Raw genomic sequence first — 25,481 nt, forward strand, 5'->3', positions numbered from 1 at the left:
AACCCAGGGAAGGAAAATGATTTACCCAGGATTGCACAAAAAGTTAGTGATGGAGTCTGAACCAGAAGCTGAACTCTGCTGACTCTGGACTTAGTCTTTTCCTTTGAAATGTGCGCATCTTGCTATCAAAGCTTTTGCTTTCCCAAGTTTGCAGGAGTCCACCACTGAGAGACGGGCCCATAGACGTCTGCAGTTCTGAACACAGTACTAGACCAGCTTGCCCAAGGTCTACTGGGTCGCAGACATACCCGTGTTGGTCTTGCTGACCTCAGCTGGAGCTTCCGCGAGTTTGCAGGACTGTCCTGGGCCTCTAGGATGTTTAAACACCATCAGAATGCACCGCTGTGAATAACCACGGTGACAAATCAGAGCCCTCCTTACGCTCCCCTGCCCCAAACTCTTTGAACCAGTGGTTCCCAAATGTGGTCCCCAGATCAGCCGCATCAGTATCACTTGGGAACTTGTCGGAAGTGCAAATCCTTGGGTCCCATCCATTGCTACCAAATCAGAAACTGGGAGTGGCTCAGCAATGTGCATTTTTAACAAGTGCTCCAGGCGATACTGATGACACCAAAGTTTGAGGACCCCTCTCTTATGCATCTCGGTGAGCTAGGAGTAGCTCATGGCTTTTCTGATTCATTGATTGTGACACCCACTCCCCATTTTTTTCCTTCCAAGGGACCATTCCACACTCTGCCTCCTCGTTCGTGCAAACAGTAAGGGGTGGAAGGGAGAGGAATGGAAAACCAGTGACCCTGCGGCAGGAAAAGCTGTTTGCCTTGGCAGGTTTGCCGGGACTTGGAGCCAAGATTCAATCAATCCTAGTGATTGACTTTATTTAAGCGATTCTCCCATTCTCCTCTGCCTCCTGCTTGGGGAGATGAGGAGGGGGGATACAGTGCTTCCTGGAAGGAGGGGCCCAAAGCTCTTCTTTGTCCCACTCGGAGGCCCATGCCCCTGCTGCCGGAGCTGCCAGTGCACACGTCTCCCCACATAAAACCACACCAGGCAGCTCTTTGCTCTTAAAGTGGGGTTTTCATTTTGCACCATTAGCTTAAACCAGTGGGGACTTAACACAATCCATGAAATCAAGCAATTAGGCAGCAGGACCCCGCTGGCTGACATCAGCGCTGCTCTGCTGTGTGTGTGAGTGCATTGTGGGGGGTGTTTAAAGTTGCAAACCCCATTTTCCTGCCTGCCCCGCCCCTCGGCCTCCCCAAGATGTCTGGGGTCCAGAAAACAGAACAACGCCAATAAATACTTTGTCCCAACTAAGTCACGCAGGAGCACTTTCTACATCTGCTGTTTCTGTGAGAGAAAAAGAAAGCTGCTTTCAATCGTTTTTGGAGGGGTTTGGTCTGCTTGCTTGCTGGCTGGCTTTTTTTTTTGGTAACGTATGTCCTGTAGTCAGTAAATGCATGTAAGTATGCAGCGTGTGGTTTGTGGTCGGGGCAGAGTCTGAGTTATTGTGACCAAGTGCAGCTCCTTTCTTTGCTAAACGAATTAGTGATGCCAAACACCGGCCGCTGCTGGGAACAGAGAGGGCTGCTGGGCTGCCATTGCAGGGCCTTTGTCAGTAGGACTCATTTGGTGCCAATGCCTAAAAACCAGCTCGCCAAGGTGCCCAAACCCTCTGCGAGGGTGTGGGAAGGCGGCCACGGTTGCTCACAGCCAGGCCCGCACCCCATGCTGTTCCCCAATCTCAGACGCACCATTGGATTTGGGGATGGCGCTTTCTGCCTCAGGGGTGCCCACCCAAGAGATTTGTGAAAATGAGGTAGGAAGCAGAAAACCGGGTGCTCTCTCTTTTTATTGTTTAGCGAGGTCTTGTCTTGCTATTGAGCAGGATTTTTCGTCAGGAGGCTCTATGTGGGATGAGAGGTGTGAGCCGAGGATGCAGAGCTGATGCCCGGCACCCACCTGTGCCAGGGGGCCGTACCAGTTTGCCAGTCTTAAGCCCCTGCTTCTCAAATCATCTATTTGGGAACTTCGGCCCTCTCTGCAAGAGAAGGCAATGTAGGGAAAAAAGCAAGTCACCAGAAATCTGGGTGTGTGCCTTGTTATTTGCTGTGGGTGAATTTTCATAAGCACCGATTAGAGAAAATAGGCCCACGTGCTTCTCCAGTTGTCCCCAGGATCTTCCGGGATACCATTCGTCCCCTCTTGCTTCTCTGCTTGGAGGAACTGGTGGGGAGAACAAGGAGCTTTGATGGAGAGTGGGGGCGGGTTCTCAGCAGAGCTGTGGGAACCTCCAGCCACGTGACCTCAGGCAAGTTACTTCTGAGCATCCGTTGAACCTGGTTTAACATCTCTTCCAGTTCAAGGAAAAATTTCAAATTCTAACCTAATTGATTTTTTTTTATCTGAAAAATGATGGAGATTGAATAGATCGGTGGGCCACCCCCTTATCACCAACAGCAGTTAAAACAGAAATTGTACCCAAATATAACCTTTAAGAAACCCTGACCCCTGCCAAGCTGCTCCAGTCGAAGGGACCGTGGAGGACCTGGATGTGTAATCTTGGCTTTTAAGATTTCGCATTTTGTGACTCATGTATATTTTATTTGGACACTATACACTTTAAAAAAAAATAAGTTTTTTGCTTCAAAATCAATGCATCAATGCAGCTTAAGAAGTCAAATAGTAATAAAAGGCTTTTTAGCAAAAACTGTATGTAGTCCTTTGCCCCATGCCTTCCCACTGCTAATTCCCACAACCCAGAGGTAATCATTTTAGTTGTTTCTTGTGGTATTTAACATGGTTATAATTCGATTTCTTGATTTTAATTTTTAAGACATTATTTATTTTGTGCTATTGAAGGTAAAGGTTTACACTTCTACACCTCCTCTCTACTTCTTTCCATTAGCTGTATCACACTGTTGGTCAGATTCATAGTCAATGTTTAATGCATTCTAATTATGTAAATATCACCTGCAGCCGTGCCTGGTAGTGCACTGCACTTTGATTTCCTTCCTTGTACGCCTTTTTCCCCCTTGAGCTGGTAATCGCCTCATTTCATTTTCCCAGTTCTTATGTTTGTATTAAGCATTCAGCTCCAAACTTTTCTGCAGGTACCTGCCTGAGCCCTCTTTCCTCCTTTTTCCGTCTGGACTGGCTGACCTTTAGGTTACCACAGCCACTTCTAGCCAAACATATTAGGTTGCCACACAGTTGTTCTGGAAAAACCATGCTAAGACTTCCATTGTTTTTATTTTAAGTTAGATCTTCGGTTTTCTGAATTCTGTGTCTTGTTTTGCACTTTTGAAGAGTAAGTACATCATGGAGTGGTTTCCTGAGAAAAGGTATGTGGGAGATCATTTTTCTTTAATCATTGAATGTGTGAAAATGTCTTCATTCTCTGGTCTTTATTCTGCTCCCACATGCTGATTGATAGTTGGGCTCAGTATCAAATGTGGGAATGTTAAAGGCGTGGATCCATTATCTTCCAGCTTCTAGTGTTGCTATTGCCATTCTGACGCCTGCTCCTTTGTGTTAGATGTATACACTCTCCTTTTCTCTACAGGATTTTTAAAGTTCTCTTTATCCCTGGTGTTTCCAAATGTCTTGATTCCTTGAGCTGGGGACTATTTAATCTGAGAACTCATGTTCCTCATTTCTGGGAAGTTTTCTTTGACATTTAAGAGTGAAGCACTCAATTTGGAAGCTCTTTGTGCATGTGCATGGCCTGTGATTTGTGGGGCCTCATGTTAGAGTTTCATTGTGGGTGCAGCAGGTCTTTTCCTTTGGGCTGCTAGTTTCTTTAGATAGAAACCCTTCGACTCATTGACTGGGGAATGTAAACTTAGGGTTCTAAGACCTGAGGGTCTCAGATTCACTCTGCAGACTTTCACTCAGGGCAGCGCTCTCTGCTCTGGCCTCCTGTCTGGTGTACCTAGGCCCACTGTCTGTCTGGGTCCAACCTCCTGGAGAGAATAGAGCTCTTGGCTGCTGCTGGAGCTGGTGAAGGACAGTCCCCTGGATGGGTGGCCCAGGCTAGTAGACCTGAGTGCCCTAATACGGACTTTTCCCAGTTCCCGTGTTTAACACAACCTCTGCAACGGAGGGCAGACGCGCCTGGTGGCCCCCGCTCCTGAGCGTTTCTGGGTCCTGCAGTGTGGAGAGGCTCATTCTTACTGGCTGCTAGGTTTCAGCTTTTCCTCTCCCTGTCAAGCCAGCTTCCACCGTCCATTTGCTTTCTATTACACTAAATGTTGATATGTTCTTGTTTCCTTTACCATTTTCCTGCCTGTGTTTATAACTTTTTTTTAACTATAATTTTAAACTGACTTTGGGAAGGAGTGGAAATGATTGCGTGTGCTCAACCTAATATGTTTGGCTAGAAGTGGCTGGTGGTAAATCTTCGTAAACATTCTAGAAGCTTGGTGGTTGTCCGTGTGGCATACCTTTCCTTCCCACTTCCCATTGGTTGTCAGCTCTCTGGAATTCACCCTCACCCCTGTGGATCTTGGTCCCCACAGGTCACTAGGGACCCCTGATTGCCAAGTCCAGGGATCTAGTCTCACACTCCTTCCCAAACTGTGCAGCATTTGTGATCAGGAGCATTTTCTCCATTCAAAACGCCTTCCTCCTGTGCTTTCTGAGTCCCAGGGCTGCCTGGTTTTCCATCTGTACTTGTGGTGACTTTTGTAATAGTTCTTCTTCCTCTCACCCCTGTGAAGGTGCTCCCTGGGGTCCCTCCTTCTCTTCTCTTCCCTCCCCGTCTCTCCTCTCCCCTCCCTTCTGTTCTCCTCGCCTCTCTTCTCTTCGCTGTAACTAGTATCTGTAATCAGATGAGTCACAAATCTGATCACTAACTCAGTCCCATCCCTACCTTTCCTATCGGATCTTTCTTGTATTCCTGCAGCAATTCCACGTTATTGGTTGTGTAAATGACTGGCCTTGGCTAACAGTTGTCCTACATCCAAGCACCCTGTCTAGGTCATTGGAAGAACAGTGGTACCATGAGTATAAGCACACAAGGAGGAAGAGATGGTTTTGAAGAGAAGGTGGACTTGTCTTGAGTTCAGTGAGTTTCCTGTTCTCATTTCAGCCTCAGAAATGTGGCCAAGCCTCGTGGGAAGTGTACCAAGGAAATGTAATATGTGAGCAAAAAAATAGGGCTGAAAAAAAAAAAAGTGACTGAAGTGGAATGAAACTTTAAGGGTCTACCTGAATATAAGGGATTATTTATTTTACGATGGCTCTGAGAAAGACCTAGACTGCCCCTAATTTTAATCTTAAATTTGAGGTTTTCAAAGTTTCTAGGTCTCTGAATTTTGCATAACCAGAGAGGTGAAAGGTAGGAGTAGTAATACTCTGCTCTCGAAGGATGCCACATTGTTGCTAAACACAAACAACAACAACAAAACCCCAAAGAGGTGTTTTGTTTGTTGCTTTGTTTTAGCCCAGAGTCCAGCTGTTGCAGGTAGCTGAGGTCAAGGGCGCCGCGTGGGCGTGCAGGAGACAGCTTTGCTGGCTCCCCAGTGTGGTGCTTCCGGGCGGGCGGTAGTACTGCTAGGCCTGCACTTTGTAGATGGAACACAAACACTCAGGGAGCTCACAACCAGATTTTGTGGTCACGCAATTAGAACCCAGGACCCAGGACTCTGTCCTTTGCACCAGCTGCTGCCTCCTGGGGCCTCTCCTCCCTGTCTTACCACCACCATGTGCATTGCGAACTCAGAGTGCAGTCCAGGGCCATGACCCCTGGGGTCCAGGTGCTGTCAGCGTGGTGAGGGCTGGAAGGGGAGGAGGAGGTGATCGGATCCAGGCTGCTCCTGGGCCAGCACCCACCCCGTCGCAGCAGCCCCTGGATGAGGCATGGTGGGGGGTGGCCCACGTATCCACAGGCGCAGGGAAATCAACCTCCGACGGCTAATCGCCTATCCAAACATTGTTGGTAATCTGCATCCCTAAAATAAACCCTTGAGAGATGGAAAGATGTTAGTAATTTCTGGCCATATGTGCCTCCTCCTTCCCTACTTTCCTTACCTCAAAAAAGAAAGCGAGCCAAATGGCAAGGAATAAAGAGCCTAATGCAGAACACATTTCCACTGTTTGATTCCCCTCTCCCCTTGCTGTCCCCCCACTTATGTAAACTGAATTCCTTTACACAGTCATGGCAAAGGACCATTAATTTTTGATTTGAGTTGTGATTAAAAGCAATACAATCAAAAGAGTGAGATAATTTCCACTGAAGCAATATCATCCAAAACCCAGTCGTGGTATGGTAAGAAAGAGCGGGGTCTTCGAGGTCAAGTATGGGTTCTAATTCTGATCTTGTCCCTTACAAATGGTGGCCGTGTGTTGTCATTATTTAACCCGAGTCCTTCTCCTTGATTGTAATAACTAATAATGATGGTGCTTCACATGGATGCTGTGAACCACACCCACTGCGCCTATCCTGTGCCTATAGACAGAGCCTGGCACGTGGTGAGTACTTAACGAAGGACGGCGCGCTTGCCTGCAGAAAAGAGGGCCCTCGCATCATCTGCTCGGCACGCGCTCGCCTTTCCTGGTGATGGAATCGATCACTCCTACGGCAGTGGTTGGCTCCCAGACTTAGACTTTGGGAAGTAGCTCGAGGCGCATCAAATGCTGGGGCCACCTCTTAGAGGGTCTTGGGAAAGGAGCAGAATTGCTCTCTGCTGCTTTCCGTTGTGGTTGCTCCCAGTCCCATTGGCTCCATTTGGCAGAGGGGACGCAGAGACGGAGATTTGACTTTTCTGGGCCTGTGTAATGAGTCTCCTCTTGCTGGCTCCTCACTCGGTCCCACTGAGAACCTTTCTCATTTAACCAGCCACAGACTAGGACAGTTGAAGTCTCTCACGTGAACCCCAGGCACAAGGTTTGTAAGCCAGCACGGGAAGCTTACCGAAGTGCGGGCCTGTTTGGGCACGTCTGGGGTGAGGTCCTGGCGGGGTGCTTTCTGCTGCTTTCCATTCTGCATCCCCCCGCCGGGCCCACCGCTCTCTGTCCACCGCGGGGGTGGGAGCCAAGCATCAGCAGCCTTGCGGGGCAATGAGTGGTTTGGGCTGGGGGAGGGCTGGAGAAAGGACCTCACTGGGAAATGAGCAGCTCAGTTCGCCGCCGCGTGTGCAGGGAAGCCTGGACCAGCCGGCAAGGTCAGTGCTAATCCTCAGCAAGAGCCTTCTGCTGATCGGTGCCTAGTCTTCTGCCACCCTTGGGAGTGAGGCATTTCATAAGCAACACCAGGTCTAGGGTATTATGTGGGGTTAAGTAGGTTGCCAGGTCCGGAGCCCTTTTTGTAAGGGAAAAAAAGGCGGCGGGAACATGTTTAATTCACCGACTTTGACTCATTCATTAAAGATTTGTTCCTAGGACTTTTTTCCTCTGCTCTTTATTTTTGGGCTAGGCCAAGGGTGTGCTTTCCAATCAACTAAATATTAAATTATAAAGCCTTCACAAATGCAGTTTTTCCTTTGCCAGAATAGTGTCTGTCAACCAGGAGGAACTCTTTTACCATTTCATAAATAAAGTCAGTTTGAAATGTGGGTAAAACTGGGAAGAGAGTCTGAGCTCCTCCCTCATATTTTCTTGGTCCATTTAATCAGTAGCATAAGTTTTGGGTTCATTATAAAGACTTGTGCAACCATAGAGTCAGCACGGGCAGCACAGCGGCTAAAAGTGCACATTCAGACATGGGTCTCAATTTAGGGTTAGTGACTTTGGGCGAGTAAACTTAACCCGTAACGCCTCAGTTTTCTCATCTGTTAGCTGGAGAAAATAACTGCACCTTCCTCATGGAGTTGTTCGGTTTAATTGAGGAAATGCGTGGAAAATACTCAGCACACGCCCTGGCATGCCATATGCCTCCGTCATTGATAGCTCTTTTTATTTAGTTGGGATTCAAGCCTTTCTTCACGGAGTGCGGGTGGAGGCTCTGCATTATTAAAAAGAGGGGCCGAGTAATTTTGAATTCAGAGAAATGCAGAGGATGTACAGATTATCTGGTGACTAGCAGCTAGGCAAGGATGTCCAGCTCCTTTGGAAATATGTGGGGTTGGCTGGTCTTACCAAGGAGAGTGGGAAGCCGTGTGCTGACGCGTGGGGAACTTAGAGCATACCTCCACACCAGCTATCTTCAATAGACCCTATGCAGCCGTCACTAAAGTAGCTGGTCCACACATTAACGTTAAAATAATGTTAAGTCAGGGTCTGTAGAGATGAGAGAAGGCGGAGTTGGTGGACACGCTTGCTTTCTTTCCCTTTTTGCAGGGCGATGTGCTGAGAACAGAAGAAGCCCATGTACCATATTAACCTTGAGAGTTCACCCTCTGGATTTCTCTCTCAGGACTTCACCAGGACTTGCTCTGATCTATCTAGAAGTCAAAATAGAGTTTCGTGCCATGTGGGTCTACTCAACGGGTAGAACTTTCATGGCACCTGCTAGAGGCTGATGAGTGGTTGACAAAACATTGGCAGTGTGTGCTGTCAAAACTCCCTAAAAGACATGTTTGTAGGGACCCCGATTTCTCTAATGCCGAGGTTGGGCGTTGATGTTTAATGCACTTGAGTATGACAGTTTGAAGCATTCTGTAACGTTCCCTTGCTGGGGGTGCACATATAGAACAATGTTAAGAGGACATAACTTTCAAGGAACTTTATGACTCTTGGATGTTAAAAAAACTAAACCAGTAACTTTCTCTTAAAAAAAAACCAAAACACCTCAAGGTAGGTTTTTTGGTTGCAGAAGTCTAAAGCATTAGATTATGTGGATTATATGATCCCCTTCTTCTCTTAAAGCCTTGTGTGATATTCTGAGTCACCGAGTTTTAACAAAGAGAAATATGATTTAGTTTTGAAAATATATTTGAGACCCATCGCCCCTTGTGGCAACAACTATTGAGATACCGCCAGGCACCGCAAAAGTGGAATCAGCACATAAAAGTTAACTGAGACATTGGTACTTATTTATAAATCTATCTCCTTTCACTTGCTATTTGCCTTTCATTTCACCTTCCTCGTCAGCCGTAGGTTGGGGTTATTGTTTTGCACGAAAGACTGTTCTAAAATGCTTCCTCTCTCCCCTTCTCTGCCCTTACCGTCTCTAGCACTGAGGATGAAAATAAAAGAAGTGAAAAAAGAAAATGGTGACAAAAAGATTGTCCCCAAGAAGAAGAAACCCCTGAAGTTGGGGCCCATCAAGAAGAAGGAACTGAAGAAGCTCGTCCTGTACCTGAAGAATGGGGCCGACTGCCCCTGCCACCAGCTGGACAACCTCAGCCACCATTTCCTCATCATGGGCCGCAAGGTGAAGAGCCAGTACTTGCTGACGGCCATCCACAAGTGGGACAAGAAAAACAAGGAATTCAAAAACTTCATGAAGAAGATGAAAAACCACGAATGTCCCACTTTTCAGTCGGTCTTCAAGTGAATCTCACGGGGTGGTTTGGGGAGGGAGCGGTGGGCTGGGGTGAGGGGTGGGGGCTGAGCAGACAACCCTGGAACTCACTGCTTCTTCTGTGGGTAGAGGACGTTGTAATCCAGTTGGCTTTCCTCTTGCAGCATCCTTACTCTTCCCCTCCACAGCCACGCGCCAGACCCCCGTGTAGCCAATATTTAAAGCCGCACACCCAGGTAAGGGAAACCAGTTAGATTAGGAAGCCTTGTAAGGTCTACAGTCTGGAACAGCATGTCACTGAGTACAAGGAGGTGCATAACCATTTCAACCAGAGACCCACTCACTAAAAGAGAAGAATGTTCCACATAAAAAAGGGGATTAGGCAAAAATGTAAGAGCAGCAAAAAATAATTCCTGCAACTGTCTTTGTGTCATTACGAATTGCTTATGAGTCCTTCAGCTAATCTGTTCCTTAGGAATGAGACACCTCTAAATGTTGGTAAGGGATACATTGCTTTTGGTTCCAGAGCAATTTCCCTTTCTGTCTGCTTCAGACAGAAACAGGCATCCACCACACTTACAACTTAAGATCAGTTTCAGAGAGTAATAGGCGCAGGGAAGAAAAGCGCCCATGACACAGCATGTAATAGTGAACTCAAAGGGAGTCAGACCTGCCCTGCCTTCCCATGTGACTGTCTTTTGCTGTGAATCAGAGTCTCAGATGCCATGTGAGTGGCGGCTGACATCAGCCTCGGTGCATGATCTAACTGCCACACACGTGGGGGGCACGTGCCCGCCTTTGTGTGAGGAAAAGGAAAACCTGTGGGAACTGGACCCATGGCAAGAGAGACGGCGATTTTCAGACCCAGGAGGTGATGGTTAGTGGTTTTCAAAGAACGTAGTTAAAGAGAAGAGAAAGAAAAAAATTTAGAATAGTCCAGCAAATTGCTAGTCAGGGTGAACTGTAATTGGGTGGAGAGCTTAGTATTCTAATTTCATCTGTTTATTCATTTCACATTTCTTTAAAGAGCAACAACCGAAAAGCCCAGTTGCTTTTCAGGGTTTTTTTTTAAAAAGTCTACATTGAGCATGTGAAAGGTATACTAAGACCAGGGTCTCTCCGAGCATCTGAGGCTGCTTTCCAGCAGTGCTGCACTGTCTCCAGGCATTTTGGGAGGGAGGTGGACCCAGCAGGTAGCACAGCTGTGTGGCTGCCTTCCTGAGGAGCCCTGGGCTGCTCTGGCCCCAACACAATGCTCATTGAAACTCAACGCTTCCCATCCTTTTCTTTCCTGTGAAGAAATGGATTCCTTTAAACTTGATTGCCTACAGGTCAAAGAAATTCAGAACAACCGGCCTGCCCGCCCTCCTGCATTTAAAAAAATTATTTTTATTTCTGCAGAGGGAAAGTTAAGCCACAAGTGTCCTCATCCAAGGAGAGAGTTTCCAAGGCAGTGTATCTCCTGAGTGTCCTACGATGTTTCCCAAAACCCTGTGTTTATTAAATATGTACATAAACCCATTCACTGACGCAACTTCATTCCTCTTGTTCAGAGTATAGGAAGTAATTCAAAACGATCCATGCTAATTTCTTCCCCAAGCCTGATTCTTAATTCTCTGGAATACCTCGAGGACTTTAGTGATTGTCCCTCTGGGCACATGGCCGTACTCGGTATGGATGCTGCAGAGAGGCCGGGAAGGGTGGCCTTGTGGCCTGGCCCAACACAGAAACAGCGGAAGATGCTGTTAACTTCTGAAGACTCCGGTCTGGAAATCAGCCTGCCAACTTCGTTACCTACCTGAGGGTTATCTTGATGTAATTAACCTCTCACAGTTAGCGACCCTATTATTTTAACACCTCTGTTGGTTCACTCTGATCTTTAATCATAAAGTGTTGGGGATCTTAAGTGATTTGCCTGTAATTTTGGATGGTTTAAAAAAATGTGTATATATATTAGTTAATTAGAAATATTCTACTTTCCTATTGTCGACTGATATTCAGCAATTTCGAGTGCATGGATCTGGGTCTTAGTTTTGGTTGATCAACTTGAGTTCATTGCTGGTATGTATCTGATGTATCTGCTCATCGTGACAGCGCATCATGCAATGGGACCCTCATGCTGAGGTGGAGCCTTGGGGGCGGGGTTTGTGTGGGGAGTTAGCAGTTACTGCAGAAAGATTATGGAAGAGTCAGAGGCGGCCATGCTGTGCAATTCTCTAAATGGGAATTCTCAGGTAAAAGGTGACATTTTTAGAAAAAGTTTAAAGCAGATTGAAATTGTGAATTGCAACTACACGTATTACCCCAATCAAGGAGTCCTAGGCTTCGAGTTTTACTGTGGGTTTGAGACGCCCACCGTTCCGTCTACAACACAAGTGATTCCAGGGAGCAGAAGGAGACTCTGGGCTCAGAGCTGCCTTTTTATCTCAAGCCTTTGTTTTGCTCAAAAAAGGATGTTAAGAAAACCAATGTGCAGACTCATTGGCTTGGTCATCGGTTTCCAAAAGAGTAGGGGTGTGTGTGTAATTTGGTAATTATTGCTAGTGCAAAGGTCATATTTGTAAAGGTTTAAAATAATTGCTCTGGGTTGAAGCCTGTGAGGTCATTGGCAGAACTCAGCTCAATCCTTGAAGAACATTACTCTCTATCTTAGAAGATAGAAAGGGTGTTGAGAATTCCAAGAACATTTTACCTTTAGGTGCTGAATTAGTGCCAAGGCAGAATCCAGTCAGCTCTAGTTTCATTTGCATCTGCAAATTACAGAAACACCTTTTCCCAAACCTAGAATCTGCTTCTCATCAGACTCCAGGTAACTAGTTACCCTATTTCTAACTCCCCATTGTGTGGGCTCAGACGATCTGTTTTGGAAGCGCACCTTAGGTAACTCCTGCGGATACTGTGCTGGCCCTTCTGACCTGTCACCAGCAGATACATAGGACACAGACAAAATTCTTGTTTCCTCTAGTTCCTTCCTGTAGCATTCCTCTTTTAGAGTGTAAATCTTTTACAAAAGCTTTGAATACTGTGAAGATGATTTTACATTCCATTTCATGTGTGTTGTTTTTTTAAACTGCATTTTACCAGAGGTTTTGATGTTATCACCTATGTTAATAGTAAATCCCATATGTGTTCATTTTATTTTCATGCTTTTCCTGCCATGTATCAATATTCACTTGACTAAAATCACTCAATTAATCAATGATAATGTGAGTTGTGACTTCTTCCCACAAAGACATGCCACACACCCCCTTCGACTGCACGCATCCCCCACTCCTGACTTCTTTCGGCGATGTTTTCTGGTGTCAGTTTAACAGCTTTCCGGGGGTAGCCGGCCGGGTGGGCTAGAGAAGCGCCTGCAGGCACCGCGGGCTCCCCCACCCCCTCCCACCCTCACCATCCGCCCCCATGGATAACTTCGGGAGTGTTTCTCTTGGCTGTGTGTGTTTCAGCTCAGAAAGAAGGTTAAATACTTGCTCTGCAAGAATATATTTTTCAACTCTGCCCGAGTTCCTTTTTCTGGTTTCAGATGCTCTTTCCCCTCTAGCCAATTCAATTTGAAAATTAACGAATACACTCGAAAACTCTCTGGTATCTGGAATCTTAGACCCACAGGAGACCTTTGAGGAGAACCTTCTGGTTTATGGATGGAGAAGCCGCGATGGGAATGGTTGGGATTTCCTAAAGAGTGGGGCTCCCGGGTCAAGGGCGTTGCAGAAACTGGAGCCCAGGTCTCCCCAGTGCTGGTCCTGTGGGAACAACATCTCACCACTCAACTTCCCTTTGGACCCAGACGGTGGTCCTTGCCAGGCCTGTGCTGTTCCCTGTGAGGTTTACATGCTGCTTGCCTAAGGAACTGTCAGTGGGACTTCTAATTCTGTAAGCAATTACAGTGACAGCTTCAGTTGATGTCGTTCCCTGATTTAACAAGGCACTTCCCAACCTCAGACAACTGGCAGCTTTACCCAGAAGTGAGCAAATACCACACAAAACCACCCCTATGCACAGAGCCACTCCTTTTCAGGCATGGTGTGGGGACCTGTAAAAAATCCCATTAAAGTTGTGCTCCAGGATGGGAAGATTTTCCCGTACTAGTGTATTTGGTGAACTGGTGATACTCAGACCCAGCCAAGGAAAAGATTGGCATTTCCTTTTAGTTTCTCTGTGGTTAAGAATGAAAATTTCTTATGCTGGGAATGGCTGTCATTGTCACCCCACTGAAGCCCTACCACCGCGACCCGTGGTTTTCCATCGCTGTTAGATTTAAAAACAACAAATGCACAGAAGGATGATTAAGTGTGTATGAAGGCATCTCGGCTTCAGCTGCTGGAGTTGCCCTGGAGTTTGAACCTTGTGTCTGAGAGAGGCTGGCCACACCAAAACAGCAGCCTTGCCTTCAGAGCTCTATAGCACCCGCCCCTCTTCAAGGAATCATACCGGTGCTCTCCTATTTAGAGGCAGAAAGAGATGAAGCGTCTCTTCACTATGTTACGCAGCTTGGGCTGGTCTTCCAATGCTATCTCCCCATGATGAATTCACAAGTGCCAGCATTTCACGTTTGCTCCTGAGAAAGAAACCTGTATTGATCATCCACTAGTAATCCAAGGAAAGAGGGAGACTCATTCTTAAACTTTAGTATGTATCATGGAGGGGAACTCGCTAACTTGCAATTTCTGGCTTCCACCCTCTAGAAATTCAAGTTCAGAGGGTTTGCCATGGGGCTCTAGACTCTGAACTTGGAACTAGCACTCTAGGTTTTGCAGATGCCAGGAGTCCCCTGGATCTTACTTTACAAAACGTTCTAGTAGGGCATAAGTGGCTTGGGGATGAGAGAAAGATTTTTTGGTATTTCCCTCTTCTCTACCCACACACTTTTGGAAGTTCTGAGAGCTAATCTCACTAGCTATTAGTTAATAGAGGCCAACTAGATACACAAGGGAGGGCCCGCGTGTAACTCCTTTACAGCTGGGTTCATCTCCTCTCCAAGGAGTGCTTCTCAAACTTTAATGCGCATGTGAGCCACGTGGATACCTGGTTGAAATGCAGATTCCCATAGGGTAGGTCTGAGGCAGGGCTGGATTTCTGCAGTTTTGATGGGCTCCTGGTGAGAGGAGAGGCCGACCCTGCTGGCCCAGTCAGTTTGCAGAGCAGCGAGGCTCGAAGGGGCCAGCGAGGAGGGCTGCTGGGGCTCCGTAGCGTCCTTGCTCCCTGTTTTAAAGTCCCCTCTGGGGGCCCCGCATAGAGCCCGTCTCCTAGAGACTCGAAGCACTAACCATGCTTTAGGTTGGAAAGAAAATCAAACCGTGGAAGAATCACAGTGAGAAACCCAAAGCTGGCGCTCATCCTCTCAACCCACCCATTAGATTTCACTTTGTCCCCGACCTTTAGGGTTGGTTCTTTTTCCCCAGACTCCTTTATTTTGGAAACTCACAGATCCCTTCCTATTTTTCCTTCCTTGGCAAACTTTTAGAATCTGGCCTCTGGCCTTTACCAAAGTCCCCCAGCCCCCTGTCCTGGACCACCAGGGGTCGTTGGAGTTAACCAACTCGTGGTATTTACTTCGACGGTTAAAGTAATATCAGACTTTGACAACAGAATTGGGACTTTTCATGTTCCATTTGTTCACATCTGGGCAGTTTCAGGCTCAGGTTATAGGAGAGGCCAAGACAAGGTGGGGGGTGGGGAACTGAAGTATTTGGAGGGGAAATCCCACCTCTTTGATAAATTGAGGACAGCCTGCCAGGCAAGGCTGATTTACTGGGGGAACAGGCGTTAGGAATTTCTGTCCGCGAAGGAAGAGGAAGGCTGCCTTTTGTAGGCTTGGAGAAGATGGGTACCAGAACAAGCTCCAAATAGGAGCAGAAAGCTCCTGTGTCTTTATACATCTGTGGACTATTTAGATAAGAAGGGACTGTGCTTAATCATGGAGGGAGTTGTTTGCTTAAATAAAGGGAGGGAAAGTTGCATGTGCATGTTTAAGGAGAGAAAGAGGAGGTGGGAGGAAGGAGAAAGGATCCAGCAATTTTCCACGGCTGAACCCCCACCACGTGGTTTTAATTAGGATGACCTTCCCATCACCTGAGTGCCAGAACTGGTGGGTGGGAGCCAGGGGGAAGGGTTTGGGATTCTCACGGTCCCGTCCTTGGGGTTCAACGAGGCTCTGCTGTGGGCAGCTGTGAGCTCCAAGGAAAGGTTTTTACTTCTGCCCTTCCCCGGGGTGTCCGCGTCCTGTGCTCTAGACTGTGCAAGCTCAGGAAGCCTGTCCATTGGCTAGCCAGGCGCGGGCCAGGCTGGGGCTTCTCTGAGAGGCCACAGGTGCCAAGACTTGAAGGCGAAGCAGCCAAAACCCAGAACTGCACACGAGATTTCCTTTCAAAACAAACAGACAGACAGACAGACAGACAGACAGACAGACAGAGAGACAAACAAGAATTAAGAAGGAAAAAGGAGCCCTGCTGCGCTGCAATGCTTTGTCTGTGATCCCATCTCTGTTGTACCTTTCACTAAGGCTCACTAGCCTCACCTGTCACCCTTTGGGCCTGGGAATGCGTTGGGGGTGGGAGGTGGTTTAAGGGTCTCAGGTTCCAATTTTGCTGGCTAGTTCTCTGGAGAGTTTATGAAGATCTGGGTAATTTTGCCTCTTTGCCTAGAAGAATAAGCTCGTAATCTGAAGGACTAAAGGCATAACAGGCCCAAACCCAAGTGCCTATTTCACAATGTGGCCCAGGGACAGCCAGGGTGGGTTTCACAGAATTAACTGGATTCCTCTGGGGTCAGCACCACCTCCCACAGCTGGCAGCTGTGGCCACTGAGAATTTAAATTTGGCTGCTGGTCTTGGTCGGTGACTCAGTGACTTCCAGCAGCAGTAAATCCCTCTGGCGTGGCAAATCAGGTCCTGACCTGGCCCTGGCTCAGGAAAGGCCCCACGGCCCCTGCAAAGGACACAGAGGAGGGGGAGGGAGAAGAGGCGGCAGCTTGTAGTTGGCCTAGAGGAAAGATAAGCGCCAGCCTGCAAATGGCAATTCACATCAGCACGAAGCCTTCCTCGCTCTGCTCCTGACTTGCCAGCCATCACGTGCGAACTCTCTGCATCCACTCATAATTCTCTCCAGTTGCCTGCCTATTTCAGATGCCTTCTCTCTGCAGTGCAGGACTGACGGTTCTTATGGCACTGAGGCTGGAGATGGGCAATGAAGGCATCCCACGACGGAGGCGAGGAGGGGGCCGCTTAGATGGACACCAGGACCCACACTTGCACTTCTTTCCACTCCACGGGCTGGAAAGAAAGAGCTCACCGTTAAAGCCCTCAGAACGGACTTGTCTGAGCCATGAATCTTGATGAAAAAGGACCGCTGGTGTACCCTGGTCCGTGTGGCTCCTAGCAAAATGTTTGCCTCCTAGACCCTCCTCATTCCCACCTGCCTCTCGCCCTGAGCTGCAGAGCACAGCTCTCCATGGGGGCGCCGTTCTTTCCAGGTCTGGTTCTCAGCAAGCCTCAGACTGAACCTTCAGCAGGTCCAGAGAAAATTCTCTCCTCTTTTCTGACTCACTATTTCCTCCCCGCCTAGTGGATGGAAATGTATTTGTTCAGGAGAAGTGGTTGCAACTGCAGGGGAAAGAGATCCAGCTTTCAATCAAGTCAAATGAAATTCATGTGTTTCAAAAAGCACACATACATGAGTCTGTGCGCACACGCATGCGTGTGCACCCCCCCCCCCCAGTCCCATACCTGCCCAGGGAGGGTCATGGCTCTGCCCCAGGGGGACTCTTTTTCCAAAGCACAGCCTGCTCAGGGTCTGTATTTGTTGCTCTCGTTTTCATAATCACTGTTATGTGTTCAGATGATTGTGAGTGGCATTGGGCATGTTTGTTCTCATGTAATTGCTTGTTTCCTACTGAAATTTCCATGTCAGACCCTCTCATTGTTCTCATTATCGCTTGCCTCATATTCTGCCTGCCAGAGAAGGCCCATCACAGCGCCTTTGGTACGGTTGGTATCGATTATGGGGCCAGTGCGGGTTCCCCTTGCAGGCAGACCCTCAGGCAGCTGGGCTGTCAGGAGCCAGCCGCAGGAATTCGGGGCTGTGAGCAACGGCTCCGTCTTGACCAGCTGGGGTCCCTGGTCACTGGGCCAAATCTCAGGACAAGGGAGAATGACAAGAGCCTGGCCTGCCTCCTGATTTTGGATTAGGCTAAACTCGGAGTGCATTTTGCACCCCCATCCCAAGTATTTCAGAGGAAATGTGACCCTTGTGTTTCTGATTCATGTGCACTCAGCTCACTCAAATGTTGATTTACAAAGAACGAGGGATGTCCAAACAAACCTCTAGGGCTTCTATTCCAAGCCAGCCTTTTTTTTTCTTTCTTATAACTTTTTGTGAGTAGGTAGGTGGGAAGAAGAAATCAAAGATCTTGCCTTTGAACTGGGGAGTTGCATTCCATTAGGAATAAAACTTGGACGGAAAGGACAGCAGCATAGGCCTTGGAATCAATTGGGTTCTATATTGGACAAGTCACGTGCTTCCAGACCTAATCAGAACCACCTGGACTTCCTCACGGCCCAGTCACTTTCCAGGCAGCACAAAGCATTTGAACTTGACCTGTGCTGAAAATGAGCCAGAGTACATAAAAAGAAAGACCATCATCTGTTTACAGGAATAAACGTGTGTCTACAGAAAGCATTTGGAAGTCTGGGATAAACACCCCATATTGCCTCTTCTTTTTTTCACCTGAAATTCCAGTGCCCACCTCCCATGAACACTAAGTTCCTCTTTAAAAAACCCCACACTTCTAGGAACTTAAGGTGTATTTTTTATGGGGTGCTCATAAAACCTATTTGGAATGGGGCAAAGGAATGATGATGTACTATAAATTCAGCCACAGGTGACTTCATGGGCCACCAAACATTTTTAGGAAGCCCTGGGCTTTTATCCATTTCTCATTTAAGAGAGAAACTTAAAAAAGAAAATATCCCTGAACTTGTGTGCCAGAAGTGCATTTCTTTCAGGGTGTGGATGTGCATGTGTGTGGGTGTGACTGTACATCAGTGTCAGCATGTGTAGGTGTTGGCATTGGTATGTGTGCGCTTGAGTTTGTGTTGATGTCTGTGTGTTTAATGTGGCTCCAAAATCAGGCCCCTCTTTTGCAAGCACCCACCATCCTCCATGTACGATGGAATGTTAAAATATCAATTGTGTGGTGCCAAGTCTGCCTTGTATTGATCACTCTTATTCCTGGGATGCTTTAATCACTTCAACCTGTTTGTAGACACCATGAGACATAATACTAGTATACCATATGTTATACATTATAGTACCTTATGCTAGTATTATACCTGTACACTACGAGCTATGTGTGTCACCCTATTACCACTGCCATTGCCCTCAGCATTGTGCCTTGCACATGGCTTGTACTTAAGTAGCTTGTGTGGGATGGTTAAGAAAGAAGAGGGCTGGGTTGGAAAGAACCGGACCTCCAAGTCTTACTGACCATGGCCCGTGTGGGGCCATCTGGGAGAAAAGGAAGTTACTCTAAAGGGTGAAGAGATTGGGCAGCATGTCAATAGCTTTGCCGTTGCTGCCCGGAAGCCCCTTCCTTACCTCCTATCGACACCATTGGGTTGAAGGTGTCTTCAATTAAACCAGCTTTGTTTTTTTCCATCATGAGAGGAAAATGGTGAATTTATGCCAGTAGATTTGAATGTGTTAAATGTTGGTCTGACTTCACAGACGGTGTCCATCAGCTGCTGACATACCAATGAAATTAGGGAAAAACTGGTTTTCCAGTATTTTTTTGGCAGAGGACCCAGCAACTGACAGTGGATCAAAATGAGGGCTCATAAAGCACAGAGCCAGGACCCTGAATGCTGAGCACTTCCTTATAAGATGCTTTCAACTCTTATCTTTCTGAACAGCTAAGTGTCTGCATTCGGCTCATCCCCCTTGGGGCCATTTACTGACTTTTTAGAGTGATACCTTCTGGGGGCAAGTAGTAAAGATCTGAGCTGGGCAGAAAATCTAGGACATTTTCTCCTAAATAAGCAGTTCATTTTGGATCTTTTATGTGAAGTTAAGTCCTCAAGATTCCTTGTTGTAGGACTTGAAAAAGCCTACTCAGGAGGCAGGAAAAAAATACCTTCAGCATCAAAACAAAACCCAACCAGCAACAATGAAACAATGAAGCCAGAAAACAAAATCCTATATTTAACATAGGTCTGCAAAGGAAGGATTTGTGATCACCTCATGCATAAACTCAGACACAGAAAGTATCAGAAAGAAAGGGTTAGTTTAAGCTGGTCCATGCCTGTGCCCTCAGGGCTGGTCTGAGATACCAGGGCACACACATTGCATGCACTGGGATGGGATTTTATCTAGGTTTTTTTTTTTTCTATCCCTTAATGGGATCTTAAGAAGAGCCATAGTATTGAAGTTGGCTTAAAATACTGTTCCTTACAGGCAACGTAAGAAAAAAAAAATAGATGAATTAGACTACATCAAAATTAAAATCTTCTGTGCATAAAAGAAAACAACTAACAGAGTTGAAAGACAACCCGTGGAATGGGAGAATTTGAAAATCAGTTATGAGATAAGGGCTTAATATGCAGAATGTATAAAGAATCCCTACAACTCAAAAACAAACAAAAACAACAACCCAATTAAAAATGGGCAAAGGACTTGAATAGATATTTATCCAAAGAAGATACAGCAATGACCATTGTGCACATGAAAAGATGCTCAGTGTCACTCATCATAAGAAAAATGCAAATCAAAATTACAATGAGATGCCACCTGTCACCCATTAGGATGGCTGCTATCAAAAAGTAACCCCCCATACAACAACCTCCCCCCAGAATCCCAGAAAACAACAATTGCTGGCAAAGAGGTGGAGAAATTGAAAGGCTTGTGCATTGTTGGTGGGAATGTAAAATAGTACAGCTGTGATGGGAAATAATAGGAGAGTTTCTCCATAGTTAAAAAATAGTATAAAAAATATAATCCAGTGATCTGGCTACCACAGAGGTGCAGGTAGATATATTTTGCTCCTCACAAAACCAAAAGGAGGACAACAACAGATTTAAAGACAAAAAAATAACCAGAACTGCCAGAAAACTGAACTGTAAGGAAGTCCACCAAGGAGTTAAAGAAGAAACATTCATCCAGACCTGTACGAGGGGAGGAGACAGGCAGCCAGGGAAGAGAGGACACTTGGCAAGGCGGCAGCTGGTGGACTGGGCAGTCCCACATTCGCGTGCAGATAAACCAGGAGGAACAGCTGGGGAGTGAGACAGACCACCCAACCCAGGGTTCCAGTGTGGGGAAATAATGCTTCAAAACCTCTGGAGGTAAAAACCTGTGGGGGTTGTGGCAGCAGGAGAAGCTCCCAGCCTCACAGGAGAGTTTGTTGGAGAGACCCATGGGGTCCTAGAATGTATACAAACCCACCCACCCAGGAATCAGCACCAGAAGGGCCCAATTTGCTTGTGGTTAGTGGGGGAAGTGTCACAACCCAGCCACCTGGGTTACCTGCCCTGGCAAATACCTAAGGCTCTGCCCCTTCCAAGATAGCAGGCACACTGAGACAAAGAAATTGGCCCAAATGAAAGAACAGATCAAAGCTCCAAAAATAGAACTAAGCAATGAACAGATAGCCAACATATCAGATGTACAGTTCAAAACACCGGTAATCTGGATGCTCATACAATTCGTTGAGTATGGTCACAAAATGGAGGAAAAAGTGAAGGCTGTGCAAAGTGAAATAAAGAAAAATATACAGGGAACCAACAGTGAAGGGAAGGAAACTGGGACTCAAATCAATGATTTGGAGCAGAAGGAAGAGAAAAATATTTGACCAAAACAAAATGAAGAAACAAGAATTCAAAAAAATGAGAAGAGGCTTAGGAACCTCTGGGACAACTTTAAATGTTCCAACATCCGAATCGTAAGGGTGCCAGAAGGAGAAGAGGAAGAGCAAGATATTGAAAGGTTATTTGAAAAAAATAATGAAGGAGAACTTCCCCAATCTGGCCAAGGAAATAGACTTCCAGGAGATCTGGGAAGCTCAGAGAGTCCCAAAGAAGTTGGATCCAAAGAAGCATGCGCCCAGGCACATCAAAATTATATCACCCAAGATTAAAGATAAGGAGAGAATCTTAAAGGCAGCGAGAGAAAAGGAGACAGTTACCTACAAAGGAGTTCCCATAAGACTATCAGCTGATTTTTCAAATGAAACCTTGCAGGCAAGAAGGGGCTGAAAAGAAGTATTCAAAGTCATGAAAGGCAAGGACCTGCATCCAAGATTACTCTATCCAGCAAAGCTATCACTTAGAATGGAAGGGCAGATAAAGCGCTTCCCAGGTAAGGTCAAGTTAGAGGAGTTCATCATCATCAATCCCTTATTATATGATATGGTAAAGGGACTCAACTAAGAAAAAGAAGATCAAAAACTATGAACAGTGAAATGATAACAAACTCACAACTATCAACAACTGAACCTAAAACAAAACAAAAACAAAAACAAACTAAGCAAACAACTAGAACAGGCACAGAATCACAGAAATGGAGATCAGAGGAGAGGTGGATGGGGGAGAATGGGGGAAAAGGTATAGGGAATAAGAAGCATAAATAGTAGGTACAAAATAGACAGGAGGAGGTTAAATATAATATAGGAAATGGAGGAGCCAAAGAACCTATATGTACAACCCATGGACATGAACTAAGGGGGGGTGAATGCTCGTAGAAGTGGGGGTACAGGGCAGAGGGGAATAAAGGGGAGAAAAAAATGGGACAACTGTAATAGTGTAATCAATTATGTATATAAAGAATTACCATATAATCCAGCAATTTCACTTTTAGGTATATCCTCAAAAAGACTGAAGGCAAGGCCTTGAAGAGCTGTTTGTACACCTGTGCCCCTAGCAGCATGATTCACAACAGACAAAAGGTAGATGAGTGGATAAACACAACGTGATCTATTCATAAAATGGAATATTATTCAGCCTTAAAAAACAAGGCAATTCTGACACACGTTACAATGTGGATGAACCTTGAGGACATTATGTGCAGTGAAATAAGCCAGTCTCAAAAAGACAAATACTGTATGATTATAGGAGGTACCTAGAGTAGTCAAATTTATGGAGCCATAAAGTAGGGTGGCTGCAGGGGCTGGGGCAGGGGCTGGGGTGGGTTGGAAGAGGAAAAGAGAACTGGAGAGCAGTTGCACAAACTGTACACTTAAAAATGGTCACGATGGTAAATTTTGTTTTATGTATTTACCACAATTAAAAATATTGTTCCTTTTATTCCTGGGAATTTCTGGGACCGAGGAGGTTTTTCCAAAGTTCAGGAATGTGTGAGTTGGAAGCTATGTGTACAGCAGACCCTTATTTCTGAATTACTTCTGCAGTTTAGCGGCCTCCTCAATGGAAAAAACTTCATGGAGTGTGTTTTCCACCTCCTTCTGCTCACCACACTGGGGGTCACAAGAGGAAAACAGCTACACCCAAATCAAAAGAGCTCTGAACTCTTGCAGTGGCAAGATTTTCCAACCCCGGCAGGCCAGCTCCAGCTCCTCCTCCCTCCCCCAACACCCCAACACACACACACACACACACACACACACACACACACACACACACACACACACTTTCCCAGCCAGCTCAGCAGACATCTTCCATGAGACAAACCACTTCCTAGTCTCACTGCTGGGCTGGGATCGAGCCCTGAACTCACCCCCTTGGGCCCCCTAGGACTCTGGTTGTCTGGAGGAAGAGAAAGAGACTTTCTCTGGCTTCGCCGGTGCACTCAGAGCTTGACCACCTCTGTAGCCCTGCTCCTTGCTGGAGAGGACACAGAAAGCTTGGGCCAAGGGCCTCACCTTGGAGGGGACATCCAAGAAACACGCGCTATCAACCCATGAGGTTTTCCAAAACTGTTACCAAGAATATTACTTCTTTTTGTTTTATTTTTTAAATTGAAATTTTAGAGAGAGAAAGGGAGAGAGAGGGAAACATCGGTTTGTTATTCCGCTTATTTATGCATTATTGATTGTTTCTCGTATGGGATCTGACTGAGGATCAAACCCACAACCTTGGTGTATAGGGCGGATGCTCTGACCAATGGAGCCACCTGGCCAGGGCCAAGAGCAATACTTCTTATTTGCCATTCCTTTCTCCCAGTGTTTAAGATGTCCTATTTCTTCCTTTTCCTCCTTGCTCCCTTTTTTCTGTCTTTTTTCTTTTCCATTTTTAAAAAAGTCATCTTTTTTCATTTCTCTCCCTTTTGCCCCTCTTATCCCTCACCTGCAATCTTCTGTTTTTCCTGCTCCCTTGGTGTCTTTCTCTCTCCCTCGACTCCCCTTCATGGCCAGATACAATTCCTGGTGCAGGGACTCTTGTTCTGCGGTGCGACACAGCTGGGTCTGGCTCAGAGACACTCTCATAGTCTGGGCCGCACTCGGGGAACCTGTCTCTGCCGTAGAAGTTCAGGCAGCCCTGTCTGTACAGGCAAAGCCGGACGGGAAGCTGTCCCTCCTGCTCACGTTCTCAGTCACCTCACCCACACTGCCTGTGACTCCAGGGGAGCCATGCCTGATTTAGGCTGGGTGTCACGGGGGGCCTGCAGGAATTACAGCCGTGGGGAGGGGCAGGAGGGGTGCTGGTTTGCTTCCCACAGTTCTGAAATGTGCCACCCTGCGCTGCACGCTGCCACCCATCCTGGTGTGTCCTCAGATGCAGGAGCAAAACAACCCGGGTCGTTTTCCAGCTGGGCGTGCATTCCTTCCACAGCTCATCACTCTGTAATCAGGCTTGGGCTCGCCGCGCACACGGGGGTCTGAACAAAAGTGGTTTCCCTTCACATGACGCTAACCTATCTTCCAGCTGTCAAGTCTGTTTCTCCATCTTGGGACAACTGGCATTGGGGTCAGACACCCTGCTGGGTGGTAAGAGGCCTGAGAGAGATGAAAGGATATGTCTTGCTTGACTGAGAAAGAAGATAGCTGGTTTCCTCATCTTTTTTTTTTTTAACCCCTTTTATCATTGACTTGAGAGAGAGAGAGAGAAAGAGAGAGACAGAGAGAGACAGAGAGAGACTAACCTATGGTTCTACATATCTGTGCACTCACCAGTTGATTCCTGTATATGGTCTGACTGGGGATTGAACTTGCAACTCTGGTGCACCAGGATGTTATTGCAACCAACTGAGCCACCTGGCCAGGGCTGGTGCCTTCATTTTCTGAAGAGCTGAGAGAGGCACAGGGCCCTTCAAAAGGGTTCATTTAGCAAACAACAATTTTTCTTAGTGCTGTTGGGATTTTCTTGGCAAGGATCCATCAAGGCCGGGGCCTCCCCGGCACACGAGGTGGAGGCACAGACAGACAGCTATTAATCTCTGCCCCAGCCTGCTCCGTCCAGACTGGAGGAGAAGTTTCTGCTGTTCTCAAGTATTGATAAAAGTGAACTTTATTGGGTAGCCACTGTGCCAGCTATTAGGAAGTTGGCAAAGAAAAAGCAGAAATAGCCTTGGCTGGTGTGGCTCAGTTGGGCATTGACCCACAAACTGAAAGGTTGTGGGTTTGGTTCCTGGTCAGGGCGCGTGCCTAGGTTGTGGGTTCAGTCCCCGAACAGAGGGCGTATGAGAAGCAACTGATCGATGTTTCTCTCTCACATTGATTGGTGTTTCCCTCCCTCTCTTTCCCCTTCCTTCCCCTCTCTCTAAAATCAACAGGCATGTCCTCAGATGAGAATAAATAAAAAAGCAGAAATAAGTAAATAAAAGCCAAGTATTGTATAATCTTGTAGGGAAGGTAAGACATGGACACCAGTGCCCACAGTGCTGGGCGGGAGGTGAGGCGTGTGATCAGGAGAGCACGGACGAGCTCCCTGGAGAGGTTCCAGGGCAGTGCCATCTGGGAGGGCTGAAACACCGGGGCCGGTGGCACTGCAGTTGTGCCTCGGAGAACGGTTAGGACTAGATGCGCTAAGTCAGGAAGAGGGCGTCCCGGGCAGAGGGCATAGCAGGACACTGAGCCAGGAGCTGATGCTGGGGACTCATTGCAGGTTGATGCTCGGGAGACTGGCCTTGTCAGAAGTTGCTTCAGGGAGACTGGAGAGCCAGCAGGGGA

At 46.9% G+C, this 25,481-nt stretch overlaps 1 protein-coding gene across 1 annotated transcript in view; it reads left to right on the plus strand.

The window, feature by feature from the left end:
- The window catches only part of SFRP1 (secreted frizzled related protein 1), a 36,648-nt gene extending 27,209 nt beyond the window's left edge, over window positions 1-9,439 (plus strand). Inside the window, exon 3 of the mRNA XM_054565980.1 lies at window positions 9,075-9,439. Within this exon, the coding sequence (XP_054421955.1) occupies window positions 9,075-9,397 (323 nt within the window). The 3' untranslated portion in view covers window positions 9,398-9,439. The remainder of the gene's footprint in view (window positions 1-9,074) is intronic.
- Window positions 9,440-25,481: the final 16,042 nt, after the last annotated feature.

The sequence above is a fragment of the Pteronotus mesoamericanus genome, unplaced genomic scaffold, assembly GCF_021234165.1.
Source record: "Pteronotus mesoamericanus isolate MK-2021 breed Mesoamerican mustached bat unplaced genomic scaffold, CSHL_Meso_final contig_169, whole genome shotgun sequence".
NCBI lineage: Eukaryota > Metazoa > Chordata > Mammalia > Chiroptera > Mormoopidae > Pteronotus > Pteronotus mesoamericanus.